Here is a 15131-nt window from a genome sequence, read left to right as displayed (position 1 = left end):
ATCAGGTGCAGTTGGTGGGGGAGGGGAGTAGTTTGGAAGTACACGTCCCAGAGGCCTAAGGCTGCAGGGGGGCCATGTTTCCCAGGGGAGGGAAGACAAGGGCCTCTGCCTCAGTAACTTACCTTGCCTGCGCTTCATGCAGTGCCAAATTTCCCAGGGGTCAGGGGGACCCGACCTGTGCAGCCTGCACAGCATCAGGGGAGACTTCTAACCCCTCCATAGCACTGGAGGTGTCAGATTTGGCAAATGATGCTCCTGCTGGGGGCTCTTCAGGGGCTTCAGCTGCCCATGCCTATTCGGTGGGGGGACAGTCCTCCTCCTTGGGCGCTTCAACTGTCCCAATCCCTGGCTAACCTACAGGGAATTGCAAACCTATCATCATCTCTGGATAAGTTTGTGTCTCACCTATCCGCTCAGCCTCAGGCTAAGCACAGGAAGGCCCCGAGCAAGAGAAGGGTGCCTCTATCCGCATCATCAGGGGATTCTGCGGACGATATTGGTGACTCTGAGTTTAGCGAGGGTGAGATTTCGTCCGCGTCTTCAGAGGGTATTCCTGATCCGGACAAGGAGGTACCGCATGATATTCAAGGAATTATCAGAGCCATCAAGACTTCCCTTCAGTTGGAGGATCCATCTGGAACGGGGTCGGGAGCCAAGGGACCCTTTAAGCGACAGCGTAAACAGACTGCCGAATTTCCTTTTCACGATCAGTTGGGTGAGGTTATCCAACAGGAATGGGACTGCCCAGAAAAGAAGTTTCAACCTTCACGCAGGTTTTCTCGTTCTTATTAGGGATGTAGCGAACGTCGGAAAAAAAGTTCGCGAACATATTCGCGAACTTGCGCAAAAATGCGAGCGGTTCGCGAACGGTTCGCGAACCCCATAGACTTCAATGGGAAGGCGAACTTTAACATCTAGAAAAGACATTTCTGGCCAGAAAAATGATTTTAAAGTTGTTTAAAGGGTGCAACGACCTGGACAGTGGCATGCCAGAGGGGGATCAAGGGCAAAAATGTATCTGAAAAATCTGCCTGTGTGTGCTTGGAAGAGATAGTGTAGGGGGAGAGCTGTTAGTGATTTCAGGGACAGATGATAGTAAGTTTGCTGGCTAGTAATCTGCTTGATACTGCTCTGTATTGGAGGGACAGAAGTCTGCAGGGATTTGAGGGACATTTTAGCTTAGGTAGCTTTGCTGGCTAGTAATCTACTGTTCTCTTTAAACAACTGCCATACGTTGACCTTGTAGGCATTGTTTGGTGTTTTTTCTGGAGACGGTAATATTATGGATATTTAGACAGAATGGGAACAAGGTCACACAGCTCGATGGCGGGTTGAAGAAAACAGTGTGCAAATAATGCCTACAAGGCCAACGTATACACTACTACAGCGGTGGATACGGATTACGTAAAATATATTATGGCTGCTTGAAAAAAGTGACTCCGGTGTTTTTTCTGGAGACGGTAATATTATGGATATTTAGACAGAATGGGAACAAGGTCACACAGCTCGATGGCGGGTTGAAGAAAACAGTGTGCAAATAATGCCTACAAGGCCAACGTATACACTACTACAGCGGTGGATACGGATTACGTAAAATATATTATGGCTGCTTGAAAAAAGTGACTCCGGTGTTTTTTCTGGAGACGGTAATATTATGGATATTTAGACAGAATGGGAACAAGGTCACACAGCTCGATGGCGGGTTGAAGAAAACAGTGTGCAAATAATGCCTACAAGGCCAACGTATACACTACTACAGCGGTGGATACGGATTACGTAAAATATATTATGGCTGCTTGAAAAAAGTGACTCCGGTGTTTTTTCTGGAGACGGTAATATTATGGATATTTAGACAGAATGGGAACAAGGTCACACAGCTCGATGGCGGGTTGAAGAAAACAGTGTGCAAATAATGCCTACAGGGCAAATAATGCCTAAAAGGTCAACTTATACACTACTACAGCGGTAGTAAAATAAAAAAAAGTAAAATAAAAAAAAAATGAATATTAAAAAAAAAAAAATTAAAGTTGGTGCTGCTGAACTACTAGGAGCAGCAGATTAGCACACCAGTCCCACTCCCCAACACTGCTAGACTAATAGCACTGGGCTCTTGTAGTAGTAGTAGTAGTAGTAGTAGTAGTAAAACAACAAAAAAATAAATAAAAGCAGTCCTTACAAGGACTACTGTTATTGCAGCAGTCAGCAGATGAGATCAGAAGCAGGACAGCTGCCCACTGCAGCTACATACAGAGCACTGCAGTAGAAGGTAGATTACTAGCCAGCAAAGCTACCTAAGCTAAAATGTCCCTCAAACCCCTGCAGACTTCTGTCCCTCCAATAACAGAGCAGTATCAAAACGATTACTAGCCAGCAAACTTTCAACTGTCCCTGAAATCACTAACAGGCAGCAGCTCTCTCCCTACACTATCTCTTCAGCACACACAGGCAGAGTGAAAAAACGCTGCAGGGCTTCGGTTTTTATAGGGAAGGGGAGTGGTCCAGGGGAGAGCTTCCTGATTGGCTGCCATGTACCTGCTGGTCTGGGGTGAGAGGGCAAAAAAAAGCGCCAACAATGGCGAACCCAAAATGGCGAACGTCGCGCGACGTTCGCGAACTTCCGGCGAGTGCGAACACCCGATGTTCGCGCGAACAAGTTCGCCGGCGAACAGTTCGCGACATCTCTAGTTCTTATCCCTTTGCCAGGGATTTAACAGAGAAATGGGGCGTTCCTCCAGCAGTAGACGCTCCGGTGTCACGCTTGTCCAAGAATACAGCTCTTCCTGTCCCAGATGCGGCAGCCTTTAAGGATCCCACCGACAAACGCCTTGAGGGGTTCTTACGTTCAATTTTTATTTCTGCAGGCTCAACCTTTAGGCCTATCATTGCAGCGGCGTGGGTCAGCAGGGCTATGGCGGACTGGGCTCAAGAGCTCCTAGATGGCCTCAAGAATAATTTGCCCAGGGCAGAATTATCTTCCCTAGCTGATCAGATGGTGGATGCCAATGCATTTCTGGGAGACGCTCTTCTGGACTCATTGCAGGCATCTGCTAGAACATCGGCCACGGCAGTAGCAGCGCGCAGAGCACTCTGGCTGAAACATTGGACAGCGGATCTCAGCTCTAAGAAGGCCCTAACATCCATGGCTTTTAAGGGCAGACGTCTGTTTGGGGACGAGTTAGAGAAGATAATTTCTCAGGCCACTGGGGGAAAGAGTACTTTACTGCCCCAACACAAATCCCGCATCCATACCGGCCAGAGGCGCGGCAGGTTTTTTCGTGGCCAAACCTCCAGATCATCTAGAGAGGCTCGAACCACATCTTCTTTCCGAGCCAAGAACAGGTTTCAACATAAGAGCCGTCAGGCCTGGCAGCCTCGGAAGAACCAACAGAAGCCCTCCCCTGACAAGTCCTCTTCACAATGACAGGACAGGCCCTCCGGTGCCAGATCAGGCAGTGGGGGGTCGCTTGCTTTGGTTCCGGGAGGTATGGCACGACTTGGTGTCAGATGCGTGGGTTCACCAGCTGGTAGCGGAGGGGTACAAGATAGAGTTTCTATCTCGTCCCCCAGAACGATTCTTCCTTTCCAGGATTCCTCAGAGAGATCCAAAGAGAGAGGCCTTTTTCACTGTGGTTTCGGGACTTCTTCAGGCCGGAGTTATCGTGCCAGTCCCAAAAGACCAGATCTTCCAGGGTTTCTACTCAAATTTATTTGTGGTGCCCAAGAAGAATGGCTCTTTTCGACCAGTTCTGGATCTAAAGGGTCTAAACAAGTTCATCAGATACCGTCGATTCCGCATGGAGACTATTGCTCGGTCATAAGATCCTTGAGCAGGGACGAATTTCTGGCATCCCTGGACATCCAGGACGCTTACCTGCATGTTCCCATCTGGCCAGGTCATCACAAGTTCCTACGGTTTGCTTTTCTCCAACGGCATTACCAATTTGTGGCTCTCCCGTTCGGACTATCTTCGGCTCCACGGGTGTTCACCAAGATCATGGCAGCGATGTCGGCGGTCCTACGCCTTCAGGGTATTTCCATCACGCCATATCTGGACGACATCCTGGTAAAGGCGGCATCCCTGGAACAGGCTCAGAAGCATCTGGCAATCACCATCAGGACATTAGAGCAATTCGGGTGGTTGATCAACCGGAAGAAATCCTTCCTAGTTCCATCCCAGGTAATGCAATTCTTGGGACTAATTCTGAACACACGTGCCCAGAGAGTAGTTCTGCCGCGGGAGAAGCAAGAGAGGATGCAATTGCTTGCTCGGCAGCTTATCCAGAGCAGAACAACGTCGGTGCGGTTTGCCATGCAGGTTCTGGGATTCATGGTGTCAACCATGGAGGCAGTACCATTTGCGCAGTTTCATCTGCGACCTCTGCAACTGTGCATTCTGCGGAACTGGCGGAGGTCCTCTATGAATCAGAGGATCAGGTTGGATCAGGTGACTTTGCAGTCTCTAGGGTGGTGGATAGATCCAGTACATCTAGCGGAGGGCCGACGGTGGGGGGATACTCAGTGGACGATTCTCACCACCGACGCCAGTCTGACCGGATGGGGGGCAAGATTCGATCAGAGATCGGCCCAAGGAAGTTGGTCTCCCGCGGAGTCCAGACTACCCATAAACGTTCTGGAGCTACGAGCAATATATCTTGCTCTGCGCCATTGGGAGGTGCCCCTGACGGGTCTTTCAGTACGAGTACAGACAGACAACGCGACCGCAGTCGCATACATAAACCACCAAGGGGGAACGCGCAGCGCCGCAGCCTGGTCAGAGACGATTCAGATTCTATCCTGGGCGGAGGAACGGATACCAGAGATTTCCGCAGTGCACATTCCAGGCATCCAGAACTGGGAGGCGGACTACCTAAGCAGGAATCGGCTGGACCCAGGAGAGTGGGAGCTCCTGCCGGAGGTGTTCGACATGATAGTCAGCAGGTGGGGTCAACCAGAGGTCGATCTCATGGCGTCTCGCCACAACAGGAAGGTTACAAAATTTTTCGCCAGAAGCAGAGACCCGCAGGCAGCGGGAGTCGACGCAATGACCCTACCGTGGAGGTTCAAGATCGCATACATTTTCCCTCCAATTCCAATGCTTCCTCGAGTTCTAAGACGTTTTCGACAGGAAAGTTTGCATCTCATCGTCGTGGCCCCATTCTGGCCTCGGAGAGCCTGGTTCACGGACCTAATAGCAATGTCATCGGGAGACTGGTTCCACCTACCAAGACGTCCCGACATACTGCGTCAAGGGCCCATATTGCATCACAATCCAGGACTACTATCCTTGACGGCATGGCTGTTGAGACCGCTATCTTGAGGGGAAAGGGTTTTGCAGATACGGTGATTGATACAATGATCAGGGCTAGGAAGCCGTCTTCGGCCAAGGCATATTACCGTGTCTGGAATGCATACGCATCCTGGTGTGAGACCAGGGGAGTTCCTTTTGACCAGCTCGATATATCTCGAGTCTTGCTATTCTTACAGAGGGGGCTCGAGGGCGGTTTGAGGTTGGCTTCCCTCAGGGTGCAGATTTCCGCATTATCAGTGCTCTTTCAGGAGAGATTGGCACTAAAGGACGACATACGTGTCTTCCTCCAGGGGGCTGCCCATGTAGTGCCTCCTTTCAGACGACCGGTCCCGACATGGGATCTCAACCTAGTTTTGAGAGCCCTACAAGATCCTCCGTTTGAACCTCTAGGGTCGATTGAGCTCCCGGTGTTGACCTGGAAAGTCATTTTTCTGGTGGCTATCTCATCGGCCAGGCGGGTCTCTGAGTTGAGTGCTCTATCCATAGATCCACGATACATGGTGTTTCATTCCGACAAGGTCGTTTTGCGAACGGTACCATCCTTCTTACCCAAGGTGGTGTCTGCATTTCATGTCAACCAGCCTATTGCGGTTCCATCTTTTTGTCCGAATCCAAAGAACGAAAAGGAGGTTCGCCTACATTCCCTGGATGTTGTCAGGGCATTATCTACATACGTAGAGAGAACAGCTTCGTTCAGGAAGTCCGAATCCTTGTTTGTAATTCCCTCAGGTCCTCGGGTAGGGACAGCGGCATCCAAGGCCACCATTTCAAGGTGGATCAAAGAGACTATTCGGCAGGCTTACATAGCGGCCCACAAGAGCCCCCCGGAGGGGGTCAGAGCTCATTCGACTAGGGCCCTAAGCACTTCCTGGGCTTGGAGGAATGAGGCCTCCGCTGATCAGCTGTGCAAGGCTGCCACATGGTCCTCAGTACACACTTTCACTAAATTTTATCGTTTTGATACTTTTTCATCTGCTGAAGCGAGTTTTGGCAGGAGAGTCCTGCAGTCAGTAGTTTGTTCAGACTGAAGCAGGCAGTTGGTTTCTGTTCTTCCCTCCCTGAATTATCAGTTAATGGGACTGCTTTGGTAAGTCCCCGTGGTTCCTGTGTCCCCCGAGCCGTAAGAGAAAAGGAGATTTTTAGTATAACTTACCGTTAAATCTCTTTCTCTCTAGGCATCGGGGGACACAGGAACGCCCACCCTGAAACAGGTCGTTGTTGGCCAGACATGGGAAAGGTTCTCCCGTGGCCTTAACTTTTGTTACGTGTATATAGTTTTCTTGTTATCGTCTTGCTATCTAACTGATTTAGGGGAGTTAAGCAGGCGGTATATAGAGGAGGGAGAAGGAGGAGTTTCAGCTTTGCTATCAGTGTCCTGCCTCCTGGAGGAGGAGCTTAACCCCGTGGTTCCTGTGTCCCCCGATGCCTAGAGAGAGAGAGATTTAACGGTAAGTTATACTAAAAATCTCCTTTTAATCTTGAGAACACAGTATTGATTTAATAACAGCTTGCAGCAACCAACCTACTGGGTTAATATTCCCTTTTCTTCTTTTTTGTAGGTCCTTTGCCCTCGTTGTGATGTTGGAAACTCTGGCTTTAAAAGGAAAACTAAGAAACTTAAAGAGCAGGTATCCTTAGGTGGAAAGAAAAAGTATGTGAAGCCAGATGGTCTGCAAGAACTGGAAAAAGCATTAAGTGAAAGCAGAGACACTGCCACAGCGGTGAGGATCACACTTAAACAATACATTTACTGTTCCAGGGCTAAAATCAAGCAAGAGTCATCCCCTGACTGACTTGTTTTTGTTCTTTTTAGATGGCAGCCTTGGGAGAAGCCCGACTACTTGAGATGGAGGACTTGCATGATTTCAGGATTTCTAATGAAAACAGACTTTTATCCCATGAGGAACAGAGTGACTGGAAGGTGTGTGTCTGCCAAGGAGAACCAATGGCTCCCATGATCCAGTGTGAGCTGTGCAGAAGCTGCTTTCACACTGGCTGTGTTACAGCTTCTCGACATGGAGCCCAGGTCTGGCTGTGTCATCAGTGCCACCGCTCTGAAAAGCCTCCTTTGGAAAAGATCCTGCCTCTTTTAGCTTCCCTTCAACGTTTGCGTGTGCGCCTGCCAGAAGGAGATGCCTTGCGTTACTTGATTGAAAGGACAGTCAGTTGGCAGCATCGGGCACAACATATGTTGTCTTCAATGGACCTCAAAATGGTACAAGAGAAGATTAGCTCAAACCAGCTATACAACAGGTGGCAAGCAACAGCCGGGCAGTTGACCGAGACCAGTGATGTAAGACTTGTTCATTAAAATATCGAATTAAACAGTCATTGTACTATGTAACATACTCAACATAGGCAGTGGAATTTTCACATAAGACTATTGAGAAGGTCTTGCCATGTTTCAAAATATCTTTTTACCTGTATGGTATTTTACATATCGTTCCTTTAAACTAAATATGCAGGTATCGCAGAGTGTAGGGGCCACATCATTCTCTCTACCTCATGAGTGGGACAACAGAACCCTCTATATACGATCCCCTTTTTCTCCTGGACGCAACTGCATCCCACTGAAAAGTAAGGGTCTTGTCTTGTTTCTTGCCAGTGCTTAAGGAGATAAACACAATGTTTAATGGGCAATGCTTTTTACGCAAAATTGTTTAGTGCCAAATAACTAAAAGAATTAGATTTTTAAAGCATGAGTCTTTCTTTTCCCTATAGGTCTCAATGCTGAATTAGATGAACTGTTAATGGAAGCTCAGCTTTTGCAAGTTTCACTTCCTGAAGTTCAAGAGCTCTATCAAGCACTTCTGACTGAACCTAGCCCCACACAAGCACCAGAGAGCAGCCTAACCCATGTTACCCACAACAGAGAAAAAGGACCTGTGAGACCGCAGAGAGCAGACAGAAGCCCAGTGCTAACAGAGGTAATAACATGTTGCCCATTATGCAGTAGGAAAGGAACCTCTCTCATGAATGTTTCTATTAGGTTATAATGGGTGATCATTTTTGTGGTAATGTTTTATTTTTAATTCTACTTGTAAGGCTGTGAGCTGCATAAGGAAAGAAAGATCAGATAGTACAGACCAAAAGTTGAAGCGCCGCCGTGAAGGAAGAATGAGAAAGACCCCTGCTTTCCTCAAAAAGAGGGTTAAAGTAGCTAAACCAAAAGACTTTTGTGGCCGAGAGCTACTCCCTGAGGAAAACAGAGCCAGTGATTCCCAATGCTCCTTTACATCAGATGAGTCTGATGATGATGATGCAGTTTGCCCTGCAGACAGGTGTATGGAGCCTGAAGGTGATGAGGTGAGAAATTGTCATCTCTATGGGTGAAAACTACTGCAGGTATTGAAATAATAAGCCAAAGAGTAGTCTTTAAAGGGGTAATAAAACTTCAAGATTTACTTTTGGTATAATGCAGGCAACCGCTTTCTAGGGTAGTTTGTAGTTAGTCTTCATTTTTTATTTTCTTAGAGTATTCAGTGTCTGCCCCGGAAGTGATTAATGGGCTTTTTTGTACTGGGTTAGGAATAGGGATGGAGAACAGAGTGCTTATCTTCTCTTTCTGAGTCTAAAAGTCTGAGTAAATTGAGCATGCTGCCTTATCTTGTACATGGAGAAGGAGGAGGAGCTGCCTGGAAGTATGGCACAAGAGTTGAGAGAGATATGCAGCCCTATACAACTATAGTAAAAATATTTACCAAGAAACCTCTTATAGTATACTTTTTTTGCATGATATTGATTATAAATATTTTTCATGTAAAATATTTTACTATTCCTGTTATAGAATGACAAATTCTAAGCAACTTTTCATTCTGCATACTTCATCAGTATCTTGCCTATTCCTGCATCTTATGGGTCCATTCAACAGTGAGCTTGATTTAGAGAATTTTATTTAGTGTAAACATTACAGGGCAAAGATGGAGAAATCAAGACAAAATTTTTCACACTGTTGACCTTGATGAGTTTATGGGTTGTAATAATTAATTGGTGTTGCACTTTACTGTATTTTGCAGGTTGACTGGGTACAGTGTGATGGGAATTGCAATCGTTGGTTTCACCAGGTTTGTGTTGGCCTTTCTGTGGAAACAGCTGAAAAGGAAGATTATGTTTGCACACACTGTAAGGAGATTACCTGTGCACGCAAATAAGAGAAGAGCTCCCCATCTAGATTTGGAACAATATAGATGACTTCCTTGGCGCTGGACTGTATTAGAAAAAAACACTTGCAGGAGCTTTTGGATCCATTTTTTTTCGTTCTTCGAGGCTTCCTTGGCGCTGGACTTTATTATAAAAAAAACACTTACAGGAGCTTTCGGATCCATTTTTTTTCGTTCTTCAAGGCACTTGTCTGGATTCCTTTCCAACCTGGCTCCCGTGCAATTTTCTTCTCAGACCCTCCAAACCTGCTGCACCTTCCACAGAACTCAAAATAAAAAAATAACTTTGTTTTGGACAATTTTGTACATTTTTTCTTAATACTTCCAGCTGTTACATGATAATGATCTGCTGGTTTTCAGCACAAATGAGTTTGATATAGGTTATTGTTGAGAAAGGTGTTTTGTCCCTTTCATACCTCACTCCAGGGATATATGATTAGTGCAGCAGCTAGAAGGGGCCTGAATGAAGCGTGGAAATGTTGTAGCTACATGTGGAGATCCAGGTTCATCTCATGAAATACACTTACGTTATATATTAATTGTTTCTTTCCTGTAGGACGATTTAAGCAATAACACTTTTTTTTTTTTTTTTTTTTTTTTTAAGTTCCATATTTTGGAATCAAAGTCGAACTATTGATCTTGGTTTAAATGCATTCTCGGTGCAGAGGGTTACTGTACAGAAATGTTGGGTTGAATAGGTGCTTAGAGCAGCCAGAATGTTAAAGATAGCAGACTGAGCTGTAAGTCAGCTTCCCTTAAATCCCATTAATTATTATTTCTTGTTTGTGCTTTGCGTAGCTTGTATGATGACATTTTGCAGTTTATATTGTGGAATAAAACCCCTTGGTTACAGTACTGTTGAGCTGGTGCATTTCATTATAATCAGCGTGAAGACCCTGTTGGCTGTTCAGTGATATAAGTGATCATCTAAAATGTTTTGCAGCAGTTACATGTCATTAGCCACTTTTTCATTAATCAGAGCTTAGAGAGAAAATATAACCCTCTTTTTTACATGAACTTGTTTAGTTGGGCATATGTAGAAATGGTTCCTAAACACGAGCTCAACTCTTTAGAAAATCTAAATGCACTTATACATGAGGGAAGGGGTGGATGACGCTCTCCGCATAAGGGATCTTGTAAAATTGCTTGTTGGGGTTATCATGGTTTCCTTCAATATGTGGAATCAGGTATGTTTGAAAAAAGATACACACATTTATATCTGGACGTTCAGATACTCCTTTATGTACCTTTTCTACCCAACTGAACAAGCTAGTGTCAAGGAGGGTATATTTTTAAAGGGGCTATATTTAAAGAGTGAATTTGCTTCTGTGCATAGTTTTTCCAATAGTTTTTTTTCTTTATTTTAATACAAATAGGGGTTTCCATTATGTGAAACCTGTTATCCAGAAAGTTTCGAATTATAGGAAGGCCATCTTTAATCAAATCTAATTTTAAAAATGATTTTCTCTAATTTTAAAACAGTACCTTGTACTTGATCTCTGCTAAGATATAATAAAACAAATGTATAGAGTTTATTTAAAATTTATATATATTTTTAAAGGGATCCTGTCATCGGAAAACATGTTTTTTCAAAACGCATCAGTTAACAGTGCTACTCCAGCAGAATTCTGCACTGAAATCCATTTCTCAAAAGAGCAAACAGATTTTTTTATATTACATTTTGAAATCTGACATGGGGCTAGACATTTTGTCAATTTCCCAGCTGCCCCTGGTCATGTGACTTGTGCCTGCACTTTAGGAGAGAAATGCTTTCTGGCAGGCTGCTGTTTTTCCTTCTCAATGTAACTGAATGTGTCTCAGTGGGACATGGGTTTTTACTATTGAGTGGTGTTCTTAGATCTACCAGGCAGCTGTTATCTTGTGTTAGGGAGCTGTTATATGATTCATTTTCAAAAAAAATTCCCATGACAGCATCCCTTTAAGTAAACTTGTAGAAGGTATGGAAATCCAAATTACAGGAAGACCCCTTATTGGGAAAGCCCCAGGTTCCATACCTATAATATGTAATGACTGATGCAATACATATAGAGGTATGGGATCCGTTATCCGGAAACACGTTATCCAGAAAGCTCCAAATTATGGGAAGGTCTTCTTCCATAGACTCCATTTTATCCATATAATCCAAATTTTAAAAATCGATTTCATTTTTCTCTGTAATAATAAAACAGTAGTTTGTGTTTATGATCGAAACAAAGATATAATTAATCCTTATTGGAGGCAAAACCAACCTATTGGGTTTATTCAATATTTCAATGATTTTTTAATAGCCTAAAAGGAGAAGGAAAGACTTTGTGCACCTTTTTGTTTTACTGCGCATGTGCAGCCGCACAAAGAAAGAGGTAGACGGAAGATGGTCGATCCGTGGTGCTCACTGGTATAACCCCCCGGGCCGGTTAGGTTTTCTGCTGATAGGAGCACCGGGGTTTCGGGTAAGTCATTACAATCGCTTGGGGGTGCCTAACATTTGGCACCCCCCCCAAGTGCACAAAGCCTTTCCTTCTCCTTTAAGGTATGAAGATCCAAATTACAGAAAGATCCCTTATCTGAAAAACCCCAGGTCCCAAGAAATCAGGATAACAGGTCCCATACCTGTACCAAATATGGATTTTTCTTACCATAAATTTGTGGAATAATAGCCAAGGCAAGCATACATTATGTTGTCATCTTTAAATTGCATCTTACCTTTAAATAGCTGCTAAAGTGCTATATTTGTGCATTCAAATGCATCAATAATTAAGATCTGCAAAGATCTTTTCAGTCTGTTGTAGCTGATATTTCATTATGTGATGCTGTAGGTTTTTGGTTCAAAGAGTTAAAATATTTATTCCTGTATGGCATTAGTAATTTAAATTTACTAAATCTTCTGCCACAGCAAGTCTGTGCATATTTTTTTTTGTGTAACTATAAAGAACACATTTTATTTCAAGTTTAAACCACATTCATATTGCTGTACAGAATGAATTAGCCAGTTGTTCTCAAGAATTGGATTTATGGATTTTTACGAGGCTGGAGTAATGATCTCAATAAATGTAGTCTGAACAGGCAAAGCACCTCAAGTCTAAGTGAGTCTTCATCTGTGGCAGTTTTCAATACACTCCCTTGGATAGTAACATTAGGTCTGTGAACCACACTCTCCTTGGCCAAAAGGGTGCAATCAGGATGACTGAAGCTTGATCCTGCTTGATCTTCTTCACCACCTTCTGAACCATAGCTAGAGGGGGAAAGATATGTGCTATCTTGAAATACCAGTGCATCGACATTGCATCCAGAATTTCTGGATTGTCCATTCTTGACAGGGAACAAAACGTTCCTGTTGCTCCTGGTCACCATCAAATTGATTTGAGGCACTCCCCACGTTTTGACAATTTTTTAAAAAATATTTGCCAATTCAACTCCCACTCCTTCTGATCTAGGAATCTCCTGCTGAAATGATCTGCAAGACGATTCTCTGATCCCTTTATGTGAACTGCTTTGATCAAAGAACACCCAGAATATCAGTTTCTGAAACTCTCTCTTTAGAAGAGGGGCCCTTGTTCCCCCTTGACGATTTATGTAAGAGACTGTTGTTGTGTTGTCCGACGGGACCAACGCTTCCTGACACTTTAGATAACTCCTGAAGCTCTTCAGCATCAGTCGTACTGCCCTGAGTTCTCTGAAATTCGAAGATTGACTTAGCTCTCCAAGAATGTGGTCACTTACCTTGGGCTACTTTGCTTCCAAGGTGAGCCCCCAACCTAATGCAGATGCATCTATCGTCATCAATTGAAATATTGAGGTATGAAAGGACATTACTATTTTCAAGTTTCCCGGAACTATCCACCATTTCAGGAATCTCTTTAGGTGTACTGAAAGACGCATGAAGTGGTCCAGAGACTGTATTGACCTGTCCCAACTGTGAAGAAATTCTCTCTGCAATATGTGCATATGGCCTCTCGCCCAGGGAACTGCCTCTATGGAGGCTGTCATCAGACCCAAAATTTCCATGGCATGGCGAATTGGAGTCTTCCGATATTTCCTAAACTCTTTTATTATTGTCCTTAAAGATGTTATCTTCTCTGGTGGAAGAAAAACTCTCATCTGTAAGGTATCTAACTGTAGGCGCAAAAATGTTACAGAATAGTAATGGTTGTTGCATTGATTTTTCGAAATTTATGATTCATCCATGAGTTTCTAGACAGTTCAATGTTTTCTCCAAATGAATCTGGAATCTGTTCCAGACTCTGCTTTCAGCAGCCAATCGTCTAAGTAAAGGTACTACGAAAACACCCAGTTCTCTCAGTGCTACTGCTAGCACCACAATCACCTTGGTGAATACCCTGGGAGCAGAGGTTATCCCAAAGGGTAGGGCTCTGAACTGGAAATGATGAATCTTGTCTTTGTCCCAGACTGCAATGCAGGTACTTTCTGCTGAGAGGGTGAATGGGAGCATGTAGGTAAGCATCTTTTAGATCTATGGCAATCATTAGATCTTATTGTTGTAAAATATTTATTGCAGATTTGATGGTTTCCATTTCAAATCTTTCTTTTCTTAAGTCGGTTGAGGAACTTTAGATCTACTACTAGCCTGAATGTGCCGTTCTGTTTGGGCACCAAAAATACAGTTGAACAAACTCCCCTTTGTTCTTCCTTTTGAGGAACTGGCTCTAATACTTTGCCAGGAACTTTCTTTTTGCCATAATAACAGCCTCTTCCTTTAGAGAGTTTGCCTTCTTTTTTATACAAAACCTGTGTATTGGCTCTCTCTGAAAATCTATTTAGTATCCTCCTTTTATTATCCTTAAGATCCATGCGTTGGAGGAAGTTTGTTGCCAAATGGGGGAAAAAAAAGGATATATATATATATATATATATATATATATATATATATATATATATATATATATAAAATTTGTCTTACCTGAAATTCTCTTTTTCTTTAGTCCGAAAGGCAGCACCTCTATGGATAATAGCATTCCCAAATCCAAACCTGATAGGACAGAAAAAACCTTGATTAATTTTTTTGAGCATAAACCCCCCCCTCCAGACCGCCCCTTGTGTTGATTTTAAAGCTCATACAGTAAACAGACCCCAAATGATGCTCAACAAAAAAAACTTTATTAGGGCGGGAAATCTGTGCTGCCTCTTGGACTAAAGAAAATTTCAGGTAAGACAAATTTTCCATTTTCTTTGCGTCCTACAGGCAGCACCTCTATGGGATTTAGCAAGCTAAACTTCTTGGGGGGGATCTTTAGTCTGGATCGCTGTTTTCAGTATTCTACTGCCGAAGGCTGCATCCTGAGAGGCTGCTAAGTCTAACTTATAGAACCTTGCAAAAGTATGTATGCTCGACGTTGCTGTTCACAAGAGATCTTTCTGCCCAGGAAGTAGACATCGCCCTTGTCGAGTGTGCTTTTAATTGCTCCGGAGGAACTTTTTTATTTAGCTCATAAGCATATATAATCATCTTCTTTATCCAAGAAGCAATTGTTGGCTTAGAAACTTTAAGACCTTTTCTTTTGCCTGCAAACAAACATAAAGATGGTCCGAGTGTCTAAAAACTTTTGACCTGTCAATGTATGCTGAAAGACATCTATGAACATCCAAGTTCTGTAGATTATGATCTTCATCACTGTCTGGGGATTGAAGAAAAGCTGGCAAAACAA

At 43.9% G+C, this 15131-nt stretch overlaps 1 protein-coding gene across 1 annotated transcript in view; it reads left to right on the top strand.

Moving 5' to 3' along the window:
• LOC108708118 (lysine-specific demethylase 5B-like) overlaps positions 1-10323 on the top strand; it is a 38450-nt gene extending 28127 nt beyond the window's left edge. Inside the window, 7 exon segments of the mRNA XM_018246466.2 lie at positions 6868-7029; positions 7122-7601; positions 7774-7885; positions 8030-8160; positions 8162-8193; positions 8362-8614; positions 9325-10323. Of these exon segments, the coding sequence (XP_018101955.1) occupies positions 6868-7029; positions 7122-7601; positions 7774-7885; positions 8030-8160; positions 8162-8193; positions 8362-8614; positions 9325-9459 (1305 nt within the window). The 3' untranslated portion in view covers positions 9460-10323.
• Positions 10324-15131: the final 4808 nt, after the last annotated feature.

The sequence above is a fragment of the Xenopus laevis genome, chromosome 2L (assembly GCF_017654675.1).
Source record: "Xenopus laevis strain J_2021 chromosome 2L, Xenopus_laevis_v10.1, whole genome shotgun sequence".
NCBI classification, from domain to species: Eukaryota; Metazoa; Chordata; class Amphibia; order Anura; family Pipidae; genus Xenopus; species Xenopus laevis.
The sequence above is the reverse complement of the archived record's forward strand: the minus strand, read 5'-3'. Positions and strand labels throughout refer to the sequence as shown.